We start from the raw sequence: 24,612 nt of genomic DNA on the forward strand, positions 1-24,612 counted from the left end.
ACATGCTTGAAAATGCCAAAAAAGCCTGCTTTCTTTTTGACGACCCTTATATGTAAGGGCAAGCTTGCCTTATGTTTATGTAAAATGAAAAAGCAGAAATACTGTGTGACAGTGGCTGTCCATAGCTTCCATAGCTTTTTGGTGCTTATTATCTTGTGAAATATGTCTGTGCGTCTTATTGCATGTTTGATTTTTAGGATTGCTACATCGTTTCTCTCATATTTATTCAATATTTGCACTGTACAGATTGGGGGTTATCTTAATCTAAATTCTAGTCTTGGTTTCGTTGACTCTTTTTACTTTATCATTTATGGAGCAATGGCGCCCTCACATGGTGTAACACAAATTAGCAAGCAGCACTAACAATAGTGGACAATGAAAATAGCATTGCTTCATGACTTAAAACACCAAAAAACTAAGTAATTTATTCATTAAACACAAAATTGTTTCAACATTTAATCCCACTTTTAATTTACTGGTGGGTCCTAATGTAAGACCCATTGCTTGGAATTGTGTAGGATATACTTGGTATTTTTTTTTTTTTTTGGTATTTAGAATCACATAGTCCCACATGACTAATGGGCATATGTGGACTGCTTAACTATGAGTGTACCTCTGTGTTTTTGTTAGTCCCCTGGTGGCCTGTTTATTAGCCATTGATTGTGCCCTAATAAAGGTCCCAAATTGGGGGCCAAAAATGTGCATTGCCAAAATTAGTATTTTTTTCCCTGCATAATAGTGAGTGCATGAACAGTTCAATTTATTTCTCAAAACAGCTAGTCTGGTCCACTGATTTTGCGTCACCATATTACCGTATTTGCTCGATTATAAGACGACCCTGATTATAAGACGACCCCCCAAAATCTGAATATTAACTTAGGAAAAAAAGAAAAAGCCTGAATATAAGACGACCCCAAAGGAAAATTTTTTTACCAGTAAATGTTAATTCATGTAAACTATTTTTTTTAATAAAAGCTATGATTGAGAAAAATATTTTTTTGTTTTTATTTCTTGTATTTTCCAACCTGTCCCCCAGTTACACACATCTGCCCCCAGGCTTGCCACTCCAATATGGCACTGTGGCCCATGATATGCCTTTTAACCCTCTATATGCCACTGTGCCCCATGGTATGCCTTTTGACCCCCTATGTGCCACTCTGCCTCCAGAAATGCCTTATACCCCTATATCCCATTCTGGCATTTAGGGGGTTAAAATGCATATTATGGGGCAGAGTGGCATATAGGGAGGTATAAGGCATTTCAGGAGGCAGAGTGGCATTAAGGGAGTTAAAAGGCATTGTATAGAGCACTCTGCCTCCAGAAATGCCTTATACCCCTATATGCCACTCTGGCATTTAGGGGGTTAAAAGGCATATTATGGGGCAGAGTGCCATATAGGGAGGTATAAGGCATTTCAGGAGGCAGAGTGCTCTATTAAATGCCCCCTTAACCCCACTCCAGAAATGCCCTATGCCCCCATTTAACACACACATACACCCTATACTCCCATTTAACTAACACACACTCTCTCTCTCACCCCTCTCAGCCCTCTCTTACCGGTGCTTCCAGCCGGGGCAGCGGGTTGACGTCGCCTTCCGTTGCAGCCGGAAGGAGGTGGAGTTGGCAGCGGGGGTTTGTATGCGTCCATCGCGTATACTTTCCCCGGCTGTCAGAGATCAGAGTTCCCCACACCGGTGCGGCACCGATGTGGGGAGCTCTGATCTCTGACAGTCGGGGAAGGTCTACGCGACGGACGCAGACAACCCCCGCTGCTAGCCACACCTCCTTCCGGCTGCAGCGGACGTTGTCTACGCGGATCGCGTAGACGTCAACCCGCTGCCCCGGCAACACAGCAGGAAGCACCGGTATGTGTGTGTATGATGGGGGGGTGGAGACAGGAGGATCCAGGTCCCCTGCAGCGGTGCGGGGGATCTGGATCTTAGTCTCCTAATCAGACCTCTATTTGAGGTCTGATTAGAAGACGACCCCGATTAGAAGACGAGGGGTATTTTTCAGAGCATTTGCTCTGAAAAAAACCTCGTCTTATAATCGAGCAAATACGGTACTTATCTACTAAAACCTGATGTCCTCAAAAAATTAACGCAGTATACTGTAGGTGTACTGATACAAGTTAGTATATATATATATATCTCTTGGAAATGCCTGAAAAGTTTATATTTTGGGACAGCTTGTCACATTGAACCAAGCATGACAGAAATAACAAAATAATCTGTTCTAGAAAATTAAGCAGGAATTTGTTCAGCTGTCATGAACTAGATATTCTCAGCACCCCGGTAATACATTTTCCAAATCTCTTAGCGCAAATGTCAGTTGTGTGTTGTCTGCTGGCAGTATTGATAAAACAGAGTTTATATATATATAAGCACAGTATCCAGGGACCCAGTATATATACCGTATTGGCTCGGATATAGGCCGCCCCCGTATATAGGCCGCACCCTAAAAGTTTGGTGCTTTTTTAAAGAAAAAGTTTTTTTTCTTTAAAAAAGCACCAAAAAAAACATGCTGCCACTGTCCTCCCCCCCGAGATATGCTGCCACTGTCCTCCCTCCCCGAGATATGCTGCCACTGTCCTCCCTCCCCGAGATACGCTGCCACTGTCCTCCCTCCCCGCGATACGCTGCCGCTGTCCTCCCTCCCCGCGATACGCTGCCGCTGTCCTCCCTCCCCGAGATCCGCTGCCCTCCCTCCCCGAGATCCGCTGCCCTCCCTCCCCGAGATCCGCTGTCCTCCCTCCCCGCGATACGCTGCCGCTGTCCTCCCTCCCCGCGATACGCTGCCGCTGTCCTCCCTCCCCGCGATACGCTGCCGCTGTCCTCCCTCCCCGCGATACGCTGCCGCTGTCCTCCCTCCCCGCGATACGCTGCCGCTGTCCTCCTCTGCCCCCCCTCCTCGACTTACCGGAGCAGACTCCCGGGTGTCTTCAGGGCCGGCGAGGGACATCTACGCAATACGCGTATGCAACTTCCGGTACCGTTACCGGAAGTTGCATTTGCGTATTGCGTAAATGTCTCCCGCCGGCCCCGCAAGACACCCGGGAGTCTGCTCCGGTAAGTCGGGGGTGGGCAGAGGTAAAACGCTTAGATAACCTCCCGTGCCGGCACCCCCCCCCCCCGTGGGAAGTGCTGGCAGGGGAGGCTGTCTGAGCGTATCGGGGAGAAGGATGCAGGTCCCCTGCACCGCTGCGGGGGATCTGTATCTTAACCCCGCTGCCTGCCCGGCGCCCGGGACTGCATGTCCCGGGCGTCGGGCGCTAGACCCCGAATATAGGCCGCACCCCCACTTTAAAAACTTAAAGTGGGGGAAAAAAGTGCGGCCTATATTCGAGCCAATACGGTATATATATATATATATATATATATATGTATATATATATACATATATATATATATATACATATACTAGGTCCCTGGATACTGTGCTTTGCTTCTTTCAATCATGCACAGAGCGATGTAGGTATGAAGATTCTGTACACCATGCCCCTTGCTGTATTTATTAGGTGTGTTTTTTCGTCACACATCATGTGCATATAATAGGAACAACTTATTTATTCAATAGTGTCTTACAATTAGATAAAAAAAGTTCAATCTTATTGTTATAGTGATCCAGTTTATCCTTACAACAAGTAAAAGGTGTGACAGATTCCAGAAGTTTAACATATTGTATATCTCTTTATTCTTTTATAGTACTAAGGATATTGCATTGAATTTGAAGGACCCACAGCACCCTGACCATGTACTGGGAACCATACATCTGTCTGTCCTTCTGTCTCCAAAAGACAATATATCTATTGATTCAGTAAGTCATTTGTGTTACAGTAAGATTAACATTTAAACATGTGGTAAGATGTGAATTGTGTTAATTATTGTGTTAATAATATTAATAATAATTTTTATTGTTTGCTTTTACTGGCTCGGGATTGTGTTTAGAGAATGCAGAACTTTTTATGATTATTATTTATTGAAATCACGTGACATCACCTGCTATTCATTTTGGTTTATAACAAGCTGTGTGTCCTCATAGCCAATTGAAAATTATTGGTCTTCTAAAAGCAGGTAGCACAGCGAGATGCAAATGTTAAGTTACTATATTTGCCCCAGTATAGCCCATACTCCATTCACTACTAGGGCTTTACATGGCGTGATTATAGAAGTCCCCTATTAAAAAAACAGCGCTGGGGGAATCTACAAAATCTGCTTTTTTATTGTAATTTTTAGTGTAATATAAATACAGTGGTATGAAAAAGGCAGGTGTGGAAAATGTTCTGGGGTAAGAATGCTTTAAAAATAGACATGTTAATAGCCTCAATTTTTATCATTGAACAAGATGCAAAGTGAGTGAACAGAAGAAAAATCTAAATCAAATCAATATTTGGTGTGACTACAGACAGTAGATGGGTGTGATTGCGAAGGGAAATGTGCATGATGTGTCTTCCTTCATTTGCTGCGATAAGTTTCCTTGGTTGACCGCTGCTTCTATGGCCCTCAGCGTTGCCCGTTTGTGCTTCTTCATGAGAGTTTGGACAGAACCTCTGGAAATCCCTGTCTGCCTTGACAGTTCTGCTGCTGATGAAGTATAACTACCTTGCACGTTGTTGCTGTGCTCAGTCTTGCCATTGTGTATAACTTTTGACATTAAATTGTCTTGTCACCTTGTTAGTGAGGTTGACTGTTATTCACCCAGCTTTAATCCTCCTACACAGCTGTTTCTGTTTCAGTTAATGTATAATCATACACCTAACTATATGTCTATAAAATCCCTGACTATGAGCAAGCGTACCTGGAAGAACTGATGCTGTTTTGTAGGCCAAAGGGTGGTCAAACCAAATATAGATTTTTCTTCACTCAGTTTGCATTTTGTTAATTAATGAAAACATGTCTATTTTTGAAAGCATTCTTAATTAACGTATTTTTCTTTACACCAGGTTCTCCATGCCCTGCTTCCCCAGATCTCCAGCTCAGTTTATTTTTTCTCCTGGCAGAGGAGTGTTATTTGTCCATATAGCAATATTATAATATTTGGACCCTGACTGTTAATGAACGAAATGTTAAATAGTGTGCCCCACACTCACATTTGGCAATGATTCTGCCCCATTATAGCCGTGCGACATTGTGCTTTTATAATTGCATGAAATATAATAACAAATGTGAACTGTTGCAAATTTTAAAAGCTTTTCACACCAAATGGCTATAGGTGTATTGGTCCCAGAGAAGACCGAGTCTGTAGAAGTAACTAATACCTTTTGTTAGCACAATGTAGCCATAGAGTAGCACTTTGTAAGTATTCAAGAGGTCTCCAAGGCATAAGCGACTCTACAGTAGGAGTACATTTTCCTTAATGAGAGCTACCGGAGAGAATCTGCCAAAATGTATTGAACAAAATGGAATTTGGAAGATATGCTGTATTTTATCCATTTCGTTTTTTGTTATCTAGGTTTTTTTTATATAGCGCTAGCTGCATTCGAATACATATACCACTGCCTCTTTCATACATGAAATATGATGCAGTAAGCACTAAAAGCTACCCATTGGAGAGGGCAGCTCCTCTTTTGTCACATTCTGTTACTGGTCCGCTAGAAGGTATCACTCATTTCTACAGACTCATGTAATATGTGAAAATTGAAAATAAAATGTGGAAAATGGCCCTTTACATATATGGACCTTCATTAATATATTTCCATTTTTCAGTCTTTACCAATAATTAAGTCTGCAGAGCCGGTAAGAATCTCATGAAAGTGCTTTTACTCCATGTCTAGTGTCTATATAGTGTTTGCTGTAATTCATCCAAACTGCATGCTAACTTGGTCTGTTGGACGTCACTGCATGATCTGCAGCATTCAGTCCCATCCATTACCTAACGTGCATGTTCATCAATTCCGTAAATACCATTAAAACATCTGATTTCTAATTGCATACAAGTGCAAGAACGTGGGTACTACATATCCATGCTATTTAATATGGAGGTTCATTGAGATTTCTTATCTGGCCCAACATATTGACAAAGAAGATTATCATAACATGGAATGAAACATAGGTATAGAGGCACATTTTTTTTAAAATCAGAACTCCCGCCGATAGCAGGTATAGATCAACACACAAACCCAGATCAATTGAAATTCACTTGTGATCTCAGCACTGAAGGAATGTATACCCCCTCTCCCCCCACCCACTATATACCCTCTCCCCCCCTACCCACTATATACCCTCTCCCCCCCTAGCAACTATATACCCTCTCCCCCCTAGCAACTATATACCCTCTCCCCCCTAGCAACTATATACCCTCTCCCCCCCTAGCAACCATATACCCTCTCCCCCCTAGCAACTATATACCCTCCCCCCCCGTAGTTCTCTCACCTTGAAGTCCAGCAACGGGAGCACGATGCTGCTGTCATCCTGCACCGCTCGCTGGTGCCCACTGATTCACTGCTGAGCGCTGTAATATGACGTCATATTTCGGCGCCCAGCAGTGAAGCAGCGGGCACCAGGGAGCGGCTTTTAAACGCTGTCTTCTTTTTTTTCGCATAAAAAAAAAGACAGCGTTTAAAAGCTGCTCGCTGGTGCCCACTGCTTCACTTCTGGGCGCCGGAATATGATGTCATATTACGGCGCTCACCATGAAATGCCGGCGCCGGGACCGGGACGGAGGTAGAGGCCTCGTGGAGGGGAATGAGGGGCGCCGAGCGGTTGCTAGGCGCCCTCCGCATCAAAAAAAATAAATAAAAGACGGCGTTTGAAAGCTGCTCACTGGCGCCCCCTTCAAATGGCGCCTATGGCACGAGCCATAGGTGCCATACTCTAGATACGCCTCTGTGTGTAGGTGTATATTTTAGGACAGATCATAAATATTTGTACACTGTTTCAGATTACTACATAAATTACATATGCTGTGGTTTTACTAAAATTTTACATTAAGGAAGGGGTGTGCATAGTGTTGCTATGAGTTTATATTAATATTTCAGTTTTACAAACTGAGTCTTAGAAGATTTTAGTATTGAACATTTTTTATTTAGAAGTTTTGAGGCCAAAATATTTAATGAAAATAATATCTGCGACAGTTGGTGATTGTTGTGTAGCTGCCAACAATGATTGTGACTGATTAGATGTGCTGGGATGCTGTTGGTTTTATTAAATCTTGCGTGAATGATATATAGTAAAGAGGTAGTTGTCACATTCAACACCCGCTTACAAGGATGACAATGCCCCTTTTCTGCTGATTAGAAAGTGGAATGGGCTTGGCTGTGTTTAGCAGACAGAGCATTTCTGGGGCAAACTTCTCAATGTGAAGCCATGATAATGGAAACCAGCGGAATATGCCTTTGGATAAGAATTGTTCTGTATACATAATATCATTGTCCGCGTTCTCCTGGCATCCGCCAGACCCAGATTCGTCCTTCAGAGTTACAGATTGTGAAGCTCGATTCATCACTCCAGAGAGCACTTTTCCACAACCACTTTTACTACAACTTTACATCACTTAAGCTTGGCATTGCATATAGTGATCTTCGGCTTGTGTGCAGCTACTCGGCCATGGAAACCCATTTCAAAATTGAAGAAACAAATGTAAAATTATAACTGTAATGCAAACAGTTTTCTAAAAAAAAAATTCCAGCATAAGACAGCCATGCAACTAAATAGAATGTGAGTGAAAATGCGCTGGATTACACCAAACCAATAGAGCATTTCAAGTTCTGTTGTCTCATATTAGCTGTATTTTTGCAACAAAAGAAAACCACTATTAAAATATTTTTATTGCTCTTACAATAGGAGTATGCATCAGAGATAGTCATTCTTTTGCAAGTGTGATTAGAATATTTGTTGTATTTTGCAAAGCTTTGTGGCACCCATTTATCTTTTATTAAGTATGAGTATGAGAAAAAATGAATGCTGGTTCTGATAGAAAGGCGCCAGAACACACAGTGCACCGCAGTTTGTTGCGTATGAGGCTGCGTAGCCACAGATTAGTCATGGTTCTATGCTGACCCCTGTCCACTGCTGAAAGCACGTTAGAATAAGAACTTGACCACGGAACAATGGAAGAAGGTGGCCTGGCCTGATGAATCACGTTTTCTTTTACATCACGTGGATATATACTCAAATACAACACATACACATCCATGCTAACACACACAAACGTACAAATTCATACTAACACACACCCCATCTCACACCACTTACACAAACATGCTCACAGACAAATAATTACACATACAGATCCATACTTACACACATTAATACATACACATCTATGCTGACACAAAAACACTTACACATTCATACTTAAACATTTGCAATCAAAATTATTCAACCCCCATTGCAAATCAGGTTTATTGTCAAAATTAACAGACTTTCAGTTGTTGCAATGAACACATCAAACAAAAGCAATTGTAAAAGCTCAACACAATCAATGCTTTGAATGGTTGCCCCAAATCCAACTGAAAATATATCTTATAATAACTTCTAAACAGAATTCCTCATAACAGCACAAATATGCAAAACAGATGTTGTCTCAAGCATGCCTGATCAAGGGCTTCATTAGTTCATCCGGTGCAGATGTGCTTGAGCTGGGACACATGAAATACCTGGACTGCATGTTAGAAATATGGCTAAGTCAACAAATGGTCCAAAAAGTTAAGAGAAGAGATCACAGTCTTTCACAAACAATGAACAGGATACAAAAAGATGTACAAAAACAAATGTACAAAAAGTTAGAAGCACAGTTTGCAAGTTCAAAGTTGAAGGAACATTGGTTACATTACCTGGGTGGCGGCAGAAAAAGGTAGCTAGCATTGGCTTCAACCAGATTTCTGAGAGTCAGGTTAAGAAAAACCCTTGAGTGGCAACAAAAGACCTGCAGCAATACTTGGTGACAACAGGCACTTAGGATTTAGTGACATACTAAACACGGAAGGTTTCCATGCAAGAACTTCAAGACGTACACCACTACTGACCCAAAAGCACAAGCTTGAATATGCTCAAAATCATATACGGTAAATAAGCCACAGAAGTTTTGGGATTCTGTTCTATGGAGCAATGGATCTTTTCGGCCTGATGGATCAGCGGCATGTCTGGAGGAAGAAGAATGAATCATACGCTGAAAAGAACACTCTACCTAGAGTTAAGCATGGTGGTGGCTTAGTGATGCCCTGGAGCTACTTTGCAACAGCTGAGAGTGTGTAAATTGTGTCAATTAACCTGATTTGCAAAGGGGTTTGATAGACATTCATGCTCACATAGACTTATACACATTTGTGTTCACATACACTTAAACATAGACATACATGCTCACATTCATTTATACATAGAAATGCATTATCCTATACACTTATACATAGACATGCATGCTCTGATACTCTTATACATACACATTCATGCTCACACACATGCAAACCCCTCCCTTTTTTATACTGATTCAAGCTATTGGCAATGTCATTTTGATTTAAATTCTATCAGGTTTATGTTAGAATCTTTTTCATTTCTTGCATAGCCTATCTCAGGTGATCTTGTGATAAAGTTTAGGGTTGACAACCTTTTAGTTACACAATGCATTTGCTTTTTCAACCTTCTCTGTGCACATCAGACTCTGCATGCGTGGCTGGCGTGTTACTGAATATGCTGTTTCATCCGTGAGCCTCCGACAGAAGCCTTCATCCCATGCCTCTCATTCTAAGTTTTCCTTAGGTTAAATGTAACCTAGCTTTATTTTGTTTGCAGACAATGCTAATAAAGAAGAATTGGAAAAGATCAAGTAAGGTAACTTCTGTCTCATGAAACAAAAATAAAAAACAGAAAACTTTGTTGAATACATAAGGGAATTAATACCCAGGTGTATAAAGAAAAAATAAAGTTACTTTCTACCCATTAAGTAAAAATACCAGTGGGGTGTGTAAAGGAGAAGAGCATCTCTAAGCATACCCAACAATTAAGACTGCATCAGGGATACTCCATCATGTATTAGGAATGGATATGATGCCCAGGTTCATATATGCTACTACTTGACTAAATTGCAGTATTTAATGACACATGAACAACATAAATTCAGTTAGAGTGAATATTCAGGACAGTGTATCAACAGACAAAAATACACTTGTCGTGAAATAAAAAATGACCCATAGCAAATAAATATTCCAACATGTGAAATAAAATATCAGAATATGTTTAAATGTATGCAAAATAATGGAATATCAGCATGCTATTTCATGTACCGTATTTGCTCGATTATAAGACGACCCCGATTATAAGACGACCCCCCAAAATCAAAATATTAATTTAGGAAAAAAACAAAAAGCCTGAATATAAGACGACCCTATAGGAAAAAAAGTTTTACCAGTAAATATTAATTCATGTAAATATATTTTTTAAATTTCCTTTTATTTGCCAACCTGCCCCCCCCAGTTATGCCACTCTGCCCCCAGAAATGCTTTATACCCCCCTATTTGCCACTCTGCCCCATGATATGCCTGGCATATAGGGGGTTATAAGGCATATCATGGGGCTGAGTGGCATATAGGGGGTTAAAATGCATTTCTGGAGGTATATATGCATATCATGGGGCCGAGTGGCATATAGGGGGTTAAAATGCATTTCTTCAGGTCCAGAAATGCATTTTAACCCCCTATATGCCACTCAGCCCCATGATATGCCTTTTAACCCAGCATGTACTGGCTGCCTTGGCTTGATAGGAGTGTGATTGCTGCTAACAGCAATCACACTCCTATCAAGCCAAGGCAGCCAGTACATGCTGGAACCTGGGGATGATAGTAGTGGGATTACAGCCTCCCTATGCCATGCTACAACCCCCACCCCCCTTACACATCCATGCTATCACACACAAACACACATTCACAAACATTTAAATACTCATTCATTCCATTAATCACACATACTTCACACATTAATCACACATACTTACCCAAAAACCCTCCCCCACCCCCTTACCTGAACTGCAGATCTCTCACTCGAAAACTTCTGCAGGGGACCGGCTGTACGAACAACTGCTCTGGCCCCGCCCCCAGAGGAGGGAGGGGGAGATAGAGTTCTGTGAGGAAGCTACAAGCTTCCTGTCCTCCTGCTTCTAACGGAAGAGACGCTGCTCGCGACCGGTAAGCAGCATGGCCCCAGCCATTTTTTTGGGGTCTGATTAGAAGACGACCCCGATTATAAGACGAGGGGTATTTTTCAGAGCATTTGCTCTGGAAAAAACCTCGTCTTATAATCGAGCAAATACGGTAATACAAATGTGAAATACGAGGCCTACCAAACAGGTGTAAGCATGCTGCAAAAACAGTGTATTGGCTGTACAATGTATACAAAAAACAAAAACTGTCTGCGCTTCTCACCTTAATAAAGTTGGCAACAACTAACATAATAGCATAACATACAGCACATATTATTCTCCCCTCTCAATATCAACACTGGGATATAGTAAGTGTCTTTTTTTCTGTGCCGATACAAAGTTGACTTTTATTGGAACATCTATGTCCATTTGTTTTTTGCAATGGCTGCCCAATCTAGTGCTTCTCAGTGAAAGTCTTTGAAGGACGTCTGGTGTGCCATTGGCACAAATGGGGTTCATCCGGGTTCAGTCTGTAAATGTGCACCTCTGATGCCCATATATGCTTAACAATGAAACCCAGCAGAAGGATACAACAGCCAATGAAATAACTGAGTGGAGTGAAATGCTGCTTGTTTATTGGCCAGACAGTGATGTAGAACCAGTCACAGTTTCATTCAGTGACCCCAGAAAAGAAACAGGGCATAACTGGAAGACCATTACCTCGATCACTTGCTTTTTATTTTTTTCTAGCCCGGTATCTCTAAATGCTACTGTCTTTTTCAGTGCCCATTAATTAACAGTAGCATGTGAAAAGCCGTAAGAACCTTCAGGATCCTCAAATGTGGTCCTTGGGAAAGTCAGCACTGTTGGAATTTCTTCAAAAAGCTAATATTGTTTATCAGTGAGCAATACGTTAAGCGTCACTCTAAAACTCATTGTTTAGGACCTACCAATGGATCTTCTAATGGAGAAGACCATAGACAAATAGTATTTTGAAATGTTTTAGATACACAGACAGAAAGTCCTTGCCCTTCAAAAATGTAAAGAGAGTCGATGGGTAAATGATAGATTACCATCATATACAGTCATTTTAACAGATTGCTCGTGTGGATCATTATAGAATCAAACTGCATAGCGAGAACTAATTCCAGTGGCTACCAAAAGCTGATACCATGGCTTGAGTTTTTTTTATCTTTTTGTTATTTTCATTTTGTCCAAGCATTTCTGCCACTAATGGCTTGTGTCTGTTGAAACCTTATTCCCTGTGACACTCAAATAATGCAAGATGGTATTTACTGCCGAAATGAGAAGGATAAATAGCAGGCCTCTGGACAGTGAGAAGGTAATTGCTGTTCAGCTCTGGTTTAGTATCTAGCAAATGTCTGTAGCAAATGTGTTATAATTCTCAAACCATATATCTTCCTGCCAGGGCAGACGGAGCTTAAACCTGATTGTTTGTGAAAGTCGGTGTGTTTGAATAAGAAGTTATTTATACGCTTAATAGCCTAGACCAGAGTGTGGAAAATGACATCCCTTTAAACATACAAAATCATTTTATAAATCAATATGAACATCCAGATAAACATCTTAAATAAAGTAAAGTTACTGATGCCAAAGCATTTTGTCCTAAGAAGGTGTCTATTTACTAGGGGGTGAGCGATTTTTCTGGTGCATCACACTAATGCCCCAGTAGTAAGTTTTCCCTGCATACTTTATGTATTTTTTGTAATATAACACATTTCAACTTACGTAAAACATATTGTTTAGTGAATACATCCCTAAAAATGAATATTATTAATTATTATTAATTTCCGATTATTCAATATATAAATTCTGCATGGTCCATCTTGTCATCAATCAATAACTCTGTGGCCATGTCAGGTGAGATTAAATAGTTCTGCTGTAATATCACACTAGGGCTTCATTATTATGTATCCAGTGTGTCTCAACTCCAAGCTTCATGAACTATAATGGCAGAGATAGAAGTATAGTATAAAAGTTAAAAGTTTTACCTTATAAATTAGTTTCCCCTTCCCGGCAAATAACATACTAGCTCCTAGGGGCAGTGACCTTTGGTAACCATGTATGAATTCTGTTATTCCACCACCAACAACTCATCAATGTTATTGCCCTCAAAACCTGTTCCTTTTTTGTATGACTTTTGCCAACATTAACTGTATATTTACAGTATATATTTAAGCAATCATGAGTAGTATACCCAACAGAAGGTACAGATATTTCCAATCAAAAACAGGAAGGCCAGAACTTCTAAAAAGCCAATGTGAATCCCTGACTCTCATTCATTTGGCAGATGATGGGATTGCCCCAGACATAGTTGGAAGTAGCTCAAAAGCCAAACTGTAGGGACGCATTGAACTTTAGTGATAGTATTTAACATTAGCAGGCCGTGTTTAGGCAGAATCCAGAATTATTTCAAGCATCCAAAGCGTGACCATAGGCCATCTTTGCCCCAGATGACCAAGCTAGGATAATAAATCTTGAACGCAAAATGTTTCAGACCGGTTTTACCAGATATCAACTACTGAACCCTTTTTTTATAGAGTTTAATACCCGCATTATGTACAATCCCAGGTTTTTAGGTATACCTTCTAGTCTGACCCATGGATATGACCAAACATAGCCATCTAAAGCAACTTGAAAATACCTTTGTTCTTTAAAACACAGATCTACGGACAATGCCCTAATTAAGGCGTTATTTACTAAACGTTGAATTCAGTTTGTCTTACAAGCTATTGTTTCTGATTAAATTATCTGCTGTTCTTAATACACTGGATACCCAGATGAGCAGAAATTCACAATGAATTGCTTATCTAACCAAATGACCTCATTTATTACAAGCAAACCTATAACTTCAGAGTACCTCAGGCATCTTTTTTGTTCCCTCTAAGTCACCGTTAAAGATTTTTATAACGTAACTTTACGTAAAGTCTTGTATATTTTGAACGTTTGCCTATTGCACATGTTATCCTGAACATTACGTGATAATTTCACCCACAAAATCTCCGTCATCTATTGCTGCTCACTGGAGTCTTGTACCAAATTCACTCGGTTGGAAACTACAAGCTAAAGCCTCTATTGCTTCCTTTTTTTGCTATGTTTTCCTGTGATTTATGGTCTGGTAAATATAGATCCATACGTTAATAATATACGGTTCAAGCTTAGTGAAATATTATTTACATGGCTAATTTGGTTCCCTCTAGAAAGACATCATATTCATTTGACTAAATTATATGTAGATAATCCGGCCCTGACAATATACTTGTTCTTGTGTGATTTAAAGTACTTATAAAAGCAATCCCGATACCGGTGGAAGAGCTGTTACATGGATGACTGCTTAACTCGTATTGTTATTGAAATATATTTAGCTAAAGGGAAGTGCATTTCAGATGAAAGGAGTTTAGTTATTCGGATAACACTCTCATTTTCAATCACAAGCTATACTCAGCTATATTATTGACCTTTCAAGATAGCTTACATTTCTTAATAAAAAAATGCTTCTATACATTTTCTTCCTTCTCGCAAATAAAACCAAATGGGAAGACAAATGGTTATAATGGAAAGGCCAATATGAGTTCCTGAATATGTTCTTTAAGCAGTAGATGCAGGACGGTTGAGATATCATTGTCTGCCATGAGCTCAAACATAAAGAGATGCTTTCTGCAGGAATACGAGAGAGAATTCGTATAATCTAAAACCTCTACACATTCCTGGAATGAAGCGTTTGTTACGTGCACAGTTCCAAGACACGCTTGTTTTCCATAAAAGCAGCATTTTATACAAATGTACAGTCATGCATCACTGCAATCTTAACCTAAAAGTGGCGATTATATGTAGGAGCTGCAGCTATTTTGAATAATAGTAATTCTTGGAAAGAGCAATTATGTTTTCCAATTTTGTTGTACAACAAGCTTTTTTTAAAAAATGTCATGAAAATTAATGCAAAGGTAATGCAAGAAAGCATTCTAGCATTTCATCTGAATCTGGTGGGTTTGTTTTGCAATGTCTATGTGTCCTAAACCAAGCTTCTATGAACTTTATCTTGTCAAGATGTCAAGATGTTGAAATATTATTTTTTTATTTCTGTTATAACAGGTACATGACTCGAAAATGTCACTCCCACACTATGAACCATGTAAAGGGATGCACATACTCAAAGTGACCTCTTCTGAAGGCCAACTGAACTTGACTCTTTTTATTCCATTGCTTGAACTCTTGACATTGCCACATAAAAAAACCAGTATAACCATTATAACACTGACTCTTAAGACAATGCACAATAAATAGAGTTTTATTGGATTGCAACTCAACCTTAACTATGTTTACATCAATGCAATAGAGTCCAAGATCATTGTTTCTTCATGAAAACATTTAGACCCCTCTAGCACTGTAATGAAATTAGATTAGGCTAGCCCATTGGATGTGTGGATAATTGATGGAGTTTGGTGTGTTTGCTGTTGGTACTTTTTACTGTAAAATGAATGTCACTGTTTACAAGACTTGATTACATCTTGGGTGGTCAACAACCAGATTTGAGGTGCTGTCTGGTTAATAAGGGTGATGTTACATGACTGAACCATTACTGGTCACATTATAAGTCCTAACTCTGATTTTAGTGACCTTGTATCTTTCTGGCCAAGTTGGGGAACACTTGGGTGCTAACCAATAGATCCTGACCTGATTTAACCCCCTGCTCTGAGACCCCGAAGAAAAAAACTACATTAGTATTATAGTAGTGAATAATTATATTCAAATACTATATTAGCATATTAGTAATGTGTACACACACAAACAAGCGCCAGTAACATGCTATCACATATTGGTACCAACATCAGAGATTAGGCATGTTGCTCAAGGAGGGTAATAACTAGACTTGGGCACCAGGGGGCTCTTCGTGTTCGTCTTCGTGCTCATCAAAAAAATATTCGTATTCCGCGAATATTCGCCTGTTCCTGTCTTCTCTTCGGGCGAATATTCGTGGACATTCGTCGTGTTAACGCGAATACGGGGTTAACGCGTACCGCAGCAGCTCTGGCGCCAGGAGTTTAAATGTCTGTATGAGCAACTCTATTGGTCGTCAGCAGGGGGCTCGTCTGTCCCCTGCTGGCGACCAATAGGGTCGCTCGTACATACTGTTAAACTCCTGGTGCCGTAACTTGCCCGGCAGATACCATTGGTCTCCCTGTTCTATCATTTATTAACTGATAGAACAGGGAGACCAGTGGGATCTGCTGGGTAAGTTGCTGCATTAGGGTTTTAAAAGTCTGTACGAGCGACTCTCTTGGTCGCTCGTACAGACTTTTAGGCTCCTGGTGCCGTAACTTGTCCGGCAGATGTCACTGGTCTCCCTGTTCTATCAGCTAAATGTCCGTACGAACGACCAATAAAGTTGCACCAATGGTCTATGCACAACAACTTTACGGAAACCAAACGTTGACTGATTTTCTGTAACGTGACAATATCAATTGTAGTCCACTTGAAAATTAACCCTTCAACCTAAGTATAGTAATCTTTATATAAGACCCCAACTTTATACTTTAGAAAGGCTTGTACTGGGAAACATAACACGTTGAAAAACATACTATATCTAGTTTATCCTGCTGCGAATATGTCTGCATACATACAGTATACAATCTCTGCAGAACCTGCCATGCACTGGTATTCATTTTGTTGACCATTTTTGTTGCTTTTGCAGTTTCAGACACAAAGTTTACGCCTCACTGACTTGCACAGAAAAACTCAGCTATGGAGAGGGATTGTAAGCATCACTCTTATTGAGGGACAGGAGCTCAAAGCCATGGATGCCAATGGACTAAGTGACCCTTATGTGAAATTCAGACTGGGGCATCAGAAATACAAGAGCAAGGTAAGCTCAAGTGTTACTGTACCAAACATTTTTGTGTTCCCTCTACAGTTGTGTTTCTTCCTTTTTGCCAACATCGATTCTTCAATTAGTCAGTTGTTTAACCAAGAAGAAAAAACTGTAAAAATGTTCATTAAAAAGGGTCTCTCCATTCGTAACCAAATAAAGGCATAAAATCAGGCAATAGTTTAAAATGAGAATATTTGTTACGTTAAGCATGCAAAATGTTTTCAAGTAGTCCGACATTTCCATTTTATCATGTTCTGTCAAGTTTTACAATGTAAGGTTTTGTACGATTTGAAGTTAAATTGGACTGTTTCTTAAATACAGAAAGGATCTTAGTGTCAAAAATTCAGCAACATCTTGAGGTGCCTGGATCAAGGGGGTACCAACAGTCACCCCAGAAACTACCCCTAATGTGTAGGCGTTGGTCTGTTGCCTGCCAGGGGTGCAATGTAAGCCTCCACAATGTGTGAGACAGAAGAGGTTTATGCTTACATTGGCCCTCCAAAAGTATTTTAAAAAAAGACATAGGGTATATTAGTGTGGGGTAATAAAGGGACTTCTTGCCTGGAGTGCTATTTGGTCTAGGACCAGCCCTACTTATATAGGGTAGTGATCATAAAATGATCACGGTTTGATCCTGCGTATTTCATTCATCTTCTGCAGAAATTGCTCTGTTCCATCTTAGGAATAGTAGTCACTTGTGTTTCCCTGAATCTGATGTAATAATTGATCAATCATAATATTACTGTACATAACTCTGTGTGAGAAGGGTATGCTTCTATACTTTTGAGTGTTTTTTTTTTTGTTTTATTATTTACCTTAGACTCTTCCAAAGACATTGAATCCTCAGTGGAGGGAGCAATTTGATATGCATCTTTTTGAAGAACGAGGAGGAGTAATAGATATCACAGTATGGGACAAAGATGCTGGCAAAAGAGATGATTTCATTGGAAGGTGAGTAAGTATGGGATAAAGAAACAGCAATGCATTGATACAGATATACTGAACATCCAATGTTTCTCCTTGACTTGTCAAACAGTGAAAGTTCCAATTATGGCCACTAGATGGCAGCGTCTACCCAGAATTGAATTAAAACATGTGGCTCTTAAATGTAAAATGTATTTATAGGATGTCTTTGTTACTGAAGTAAAGCACGATTCCTTTAACATTTGCTATAAAACCAGCAAGAATGTATTTTCGTCTTACAAGTGTGATGCACTTATTTAAAACGTGGTGTTTTTAGTGTAAGCAGTGTGCCACATTGACGATCGTTTATTTGTACAGCCCAAATATGTGGTAAAAGTAACACCTAGAAAGTTCAAACCTGGAAATATAATTAGTTTTAAAATATTTTTGAGAGAAGCCAAATGTGAAAACATATAAACTAAATATCTCCGCCATGTATACAAGTAGATAGATGTGAAATCTGATAACACTGGGAATATCCATACACGGGGAACATCCAAACGGTTTCATAATCTATCAAAAATTAAGTTTTACTTACCCATTTATATATAATAACACTGTACCATTTGTTTTAGAGAAGCACGCAATGTTAGAAAAACAATGATACTAATGTTATTAATGTTTTTATTCAAATTTGTCTAAAAATACATTTTTCCTTTTTTTTTTAAGATTGCCCACAATAGATATATGATGTATATAATGTATAGTTTGGGTCCTGAACTATTTCCCTGACTTTCTAAGCTGGCTTCTGGGAACATGGCGCTACAAGTTCTTTATTGCATGTGTTTCATCCTATATAACATTTGCTTTCCTTGTTTTTATAGTGACCCTCTTTATATTATTGTGGATATTTTAATTCAATTAATAGTCACATCAGATTTTTAAAAATCCAACACAACATCAAAATCGAACGTACCATGTAATAATTATTTCTTGGTTTGGATCAATTAATCAGATTCACTCCTTAGACACACCAGAATGTTCTGAGTTCCTCTCATTACTTTAATTCAACAGACTCCTAAAAACAACTATGATGATTTTTTGTTATTATTGTTATTAGTAGTATTATTATTATTACTATTATCATTGGTATTATTATTACATTCAGGATTTTGTAATCTAGACGTCAATGTTTTATTTCTATCCATATTTAAACGTAGACACTGGCTCTAACATGACACTTACTTTACAGAGCACGTGTCTAAGTACCCTGTTAATAAATTTAGCACAGATCTTGAAACCTGGTAGAATGGGTATGGAGTTGGGTATAAACAAATTAACTTTATAATTCCTAGAATGCTGTGTTGCTATTCCTAAAAAATTATCAGATATTTCTCGTTTGCTTGACACTTTTGTGCTTATTCTCAATTTGAAGCTGAGATACCAAGGAGAAAAAAAAACTAATTTCCTACTATCCATTTTGAAAAAGGAAAATCTCTCTAAGAATGCTGTATATTTGACAATATGAACTGGCTAAAATAAATCTAAAACAATCTGTTTAGTTTTAACGTAATGCCTTGCGCCTCCAGAGTGTTGTCCAAGTTGGTAGAAGAACACTATGTGGTACAAGTCTAATGGATCCCACAGGCGCCCATTGTTTATAGAACAATGGCAAACTTAAAAAAAGTTTAATAATTAAAGATTAAATATTCACATTACTCTGTCAGGGGATACATGCAGCCAGTGAACAGTTTTCTCAGTATTTTGTAAGGGTGATGCTATGCTGAATGCAACCATTTCACAACTAAATGCATCATTCCTACTGCTGTCGAATGCCCAGACATATTGGTTTCTCATTCATATATATATATTTTTTTTTTACTTTTTCTTTTGTCATGTGACACAAAAGCAGGCACGAATAGGTTGTTGCCATAGAAACTAAAAAGACTTCTTAAATTTTTCAGTGTTGTTTTATGTGATTGAATTTTGTGCGGAATAAAACGGCAGATCAGCTAACATTAGTTTTTTAGAATCCCAGCGAGCACAGTTAATGTTTTGTCTAAATGGAACAGCGCCATCAATATTAACACAATGATAAATACACAACTGACACAAATCTCAACTTTATACTAGACAATTTGTTCTGTCCCTTGTTTCAATGCGATATCTGTCTACTCCAAGATGTGTTACGTGTGATCCAATCCAGGATGATGGTGAACACAACATAAATATAAAATTTCATATTTTACATACATAGTAGATGAAGTGAAGGATGTGAAATTATCGTGTTTCCTGTAACTAGAATATTCTTTGATGTGATATATAATTTAAGGTTATCATATAGTGATGGCAACTCGTAAAGTAATGTATTATGCTAAGAAAATCACACCTTCCTGCCTCTCTAAGTACATCGGTGCAGAAGGTACGGTGGGTTTCTGTGCATGGAATTCCAATGAACTTTGAGCTTCACGCTGGAATATTTATCGAGTGTGAGTTGCATATATAGAAATAACTGTATGCACAACGCTCATGAAATGTTACAGGACTGCATCTCCAGTACAATATATATAATATGATAAATTAATAAACTGGGGTTAAGAGAACTTTTCAAAGTGGAATGGAGATATAGCAGGACAAATACGTAATAATATTAATACATCCGTCAGTATGAAGGTACACACACTCACTATACGATTACTCCTCGAGACCTTTATCTCTTTTATAACGCTTGTGATATGTGTCTTCATTTAGAACTTTAATATAGTCGCCAATAAAGTAATAAATTAATGTAAATATATTACCTTGAACCAAATGCATGCAAAGATAAGCTATGGGATATGTAGCTTTGGCATAGCCCCCTTTCCGAGGCTAAGACATAAAATCACCTGATGATTCTTTACAGTAAGGGCAATAAAGGTATGGAATTCACTGCCAAGGGAGGTGGTGTTATCAAATACATTAGATGCCTTTAAAAGGGGTCTGGATATTTTTTTAGAAAGGCATGACATATGGGCTATAAATAGAATTCATAATTTAGAGCTTCTTGATCCAAGGAGAAATCCGATTGCCTCTTGGAGTCAAGAAGGATTTTTTTCCCCCTGATGGCAGAATTTGAAGTAGCTTAATTCGGGGGGGGGGGGGTTGCCATCTTTTGGATCAAGAATAGGAAGGTTAGGTAGAAGGGTTGAATTTGAGGGACTTGGGTCTTTTTTCAACCTTATGTACTATGTAACCTGGCATTGTCAGTGAGTCAGGTGAATATCAAACAAAGCGGCGAGATCTTAGTTAAACCTCAGAGGCAATGTAGCAGGGCCCAGGATGTGAGTTTTGGCAAAGCAGTTCTGTACTGCCCCTATACTGAACCCAAGTCCCATATGTAGGGCACTTACACCGAAACAAATGGCCTCATATTTACTGGGCACAGGATATGGGAACTAAATCTCCATTAACCTCTAAGTAGATTGTAAGCTCACAAGAGCAGGGTCTTTTTCATCTATTCCAGTCTTAACATGTGTCCATGTTTTTGGAAATATTACATTTTGTGAAACATGTATCCTCCCATCCCCATCATAGCATTACAGAATCTACGGAATAATAGAAAATATTGTTTAAACACTAGGAGGAATAATACTTGCCAGAGCATCTTATAAAATTCAAAAACAATAAAAAATATTTACAGTATAGTTTTATATATGAATTCATATAACTATAAATGGGTGAAAAAATAGGACCTGTGGTGGTATGGGAGTATACGGCAAATTATTGCAGTCACTCCTATTAATTAATATTGTTTTATAATCTGGAAATATTATCTTTTTTGGACTTTATTAATGATTATTATGAATAATAGCTCCCTCTTGCCTCTTACAAAGAGATAGATATATATTAATAATATTGGAAGCAAGGTTTTAGACAGGCACAAGGCATGAGTGACATATTGCCTTCTGTACATCAGTGTTCCCACTGGCATCATGTCACTTTGCCTGAGGCAAAGAAATGACACATATTAATAATGGAACTGGGATTCGAGTGATGCTGATATGCTTATGCAAATGAGTAATGCATTGCAACCTTGTCATAAACAAATGATTGCTAGTTCTTGTGGCGAGCAGTAATATGGGGCCCTGTGCTGTTTAAAGAAGCCATTAGACATCTGGCTTCATTTACGGATTTTCTTTCCCAGTATGTCCAAGACAATGATTACTTAGATTAAAGCATCAGGGCCAAGACAGTCAAAGCAGCTTCTACCTACCATATAAGATGCATGCACGTAGAAGTCTATACTTACCTGACAATCTATTGCTGATTCAAATTATATTAAAGCAAAATATAACCCCTTCCTACACCGTACTAACATCCTAAATAACTGTAAAAAAAAATCAGCAAAACATTTGTCTAAACCTCCATCCTATAATTGCGTATTCCGAGACCTTGTCTGCTTTTTTGCTTTCCAAACATGGCTCCCACATTAACATCAATTATCGGGAGACTTATTTACCAAGCATAAGTACTATACGTTTACGCTCTTATTTTGATATTGTTTATTTAGTTTACCATCCCTTCGGTTTTGATATTTTTCTTAGAAGCACAAAGTGATTAAACATGTTGGGTGGATGCAGTTGTATAAATAAATTGCAATAAACTCCTTTTAAGAAGGACTACAGAATGTAGAATTGCATTTTTTGACCTACTGTTTCTTTAATGTTATATCCCATCTCAACCTGTTGTTTTTTTCCTATTACTTGCTTCTCCAGGGCTCCTGATCCTTTAAGCCTAGTGACTTTCTTGTGATGTTCTTGTCTGTTTGTTGCTATTATTCCTAAGCTTTGTCTTATTCTATTTATGTGTGTTCTGTTTGCTCAATTTCTGACTTTCTGGGGGGGGGTTATATTATTTGGTAATAGCTGCCTAGCCATGCTTTTTGGGGTGTGCTTTTGAACTGATATTCCACAGTTTTCAAAAAAATTGATATGTACCCAATTTTGCTTCCTAGAATGCATGAGCAATCCCATCACCATATAATGCTTTACTAAATCACTATGTTATTTAGAGGTTGCCATGATGCTAAACAAAAAAGACAGGAGTGGAATTCTGTATAACTATAATGACAGTCAACACACAAATTATATGGTGTATAGTTCCCCAATGTATTATTTATCCCAAGTTCTATTTTTAACAAAATGTTTCAAGTCAAGTTTCAGTGACCTGACAGCTACATTTACTAATGCTACATGTGTCAGTTCATAAAGGTAATTGGGCACGCCATAACATCAAACAGAAAGAAACCATAAGTCCCAAAATCATCAAACTGATAAAAGAAATATTAAATGACAGACGTAGCGAGTAATAAAATACAAAATCAGTACTTAAAAGGCCTCCAAGTGTAATAGGAATGCAAAATCCGAAAAAAAAAAAATTCAAAATACAAATGCTTTTTGGGTGTATATTAAAAATGATATACATAAGAGACATCCTTAAATAATATTTAAGGATTATTTAATTAAATGTTATTTTAAATAATATTTAGCTTATAATTAAAATATCTACTGTTTTATTTTACTTAGATTTTCTTGATTTTCCTTTGGTGACAGCCTTGCCACGAATGAATTATGCCTTTATCAGCAAAGCGGAAGCTAATCTGTGAAAATATATGTCATGATGGCATACGCCTCATCCTTAGAACAGAACGCACAACAGGTAGAAAGGGCCATGAAAAATAGACAAACACTCAAACTGGTGCTTTTACAGAAGAACCCTTTGGGACTGTGGGATTGCTGTCCACGGTTCCTTGTAACCATTAACACAGCCCCTACTTGAATTTGTTGCCAGTCCATCTCTTGATATCTGTAAATTATTTCAAACAGTTGTATCTATAAGGGGTAAATTACCAAGCAGTAAACAGTTGGTGTGGCTATATGTTATCCATCCCCAGTTCCCCAATAATGTTGGTGGCTTCACTTGATTTTATTTTTTCATTTATTTTTTTTAACAATGACAGCTTTTTGTGTTCAAAGGGGCAGTAGAACTCCATCAGCACAGACATCTCACGTCCCCTCTTTCTGTGCATTGCAAGGAAGTCAGTATCCCTTTAAAGAATATGCCCTGTCCCCTCACAAGGCCACCAAGATCCTACATGCCCAACACCTATGCAGAAAGGTAAAATGTGGGGGGTCCATTATTGGGGGAGGTGTCTGTATTTTTGTCCCAGGTTGAAGCATATCTGGGCTTTGGCCAGCTAGGAATAGGCCCAGGGTAGCAGGTCCTGTGGGGCGGCAACCCCTTTACTACCAAACTGGGGTCAGATCGCCCAATTGGGCAATCAGGGTTCCCAGTGTTCAGCTTTTCAATGGGTCAGTTACAAGACAAATCTCTCCCGCACATCCCTTACAGCATGCTCTTCCGAGGCACCACATGTTACTCAGGTGCAGTTGGGATGGTTGGGATGGTAGTCCTGGGTCAGTCCATGGCCAATGTCGATAAATAACATGGCTGGACCCTCTCCCTCTTGACCTGGAGCTTCTTTAAGCAGTTCCAACAGTTGAGTATCTCTATTGTTTCTAATGTCACTATAAAAAGCCCTGTTGAAACAGCGTGCTGATGAACAAACAATACAAAATATTATAGGTAAAAAATGCTAATTACGAAAACTGCAATTAACCAGCAATTTGTTTCCTTGTTCCTGAGAAAATATTGTGAGATCGAAATTGATTAAAGCATGCCGCACAGTTGAGGAAGGAAATGTAAATGTC

The 24,612-nt window shown here is 38.9% G+C and overlaps 1 protein-coding gene across 2 annotated transcripts in view; it reads left to right on the forward strand.

Moving 5' to 3' along the window:
• Positions 1-24,612, forward strand: part of MCTP1 (multiple C2 and transmembrane domain containing 1) — a 236,695-nt gene that overhangs the window by 81,187 nt on the left and 130,896 nt on the right. For both annotated transcript variants that reach the window (XM_053474807.1, XM_053474815.1), the window contains exons 5-9: positions 3,705-3,816; positions 5,706-5,735; positions 9,729-9,767; positions 16,784-16,954; positions 17,781-17,911. In XM_053474807.1, the coding sequence (XP_053330782.1) occupies positions 3,705-3,816; positions 5,706-5,735; positions 9,729-9,767; positions 16,784-16,954; positions 17,781-17,911 (483 nt within the window). The remainder of the gene's footprint in view (positions 1-3,704; positions 3,817-5,705; positions 5,736-9,728; positions 9,768-16,783; positions 16,955-17,780; positions 17,912-24,612) is intronic.

Source organism: Spea bombifrons, chromosome 1 (assembly GCF_027358695.1).
Source record: "Spea bombifrons isolate aSpeBom1 chromosome 1, aSpeBom1.2.pri, whole genome shotgun sequence".
NCBI lineage: Eukaryota > Metazoa > Chordata > Amphibia > Anura > Pelobatidae > Spea > Spea bombifrons.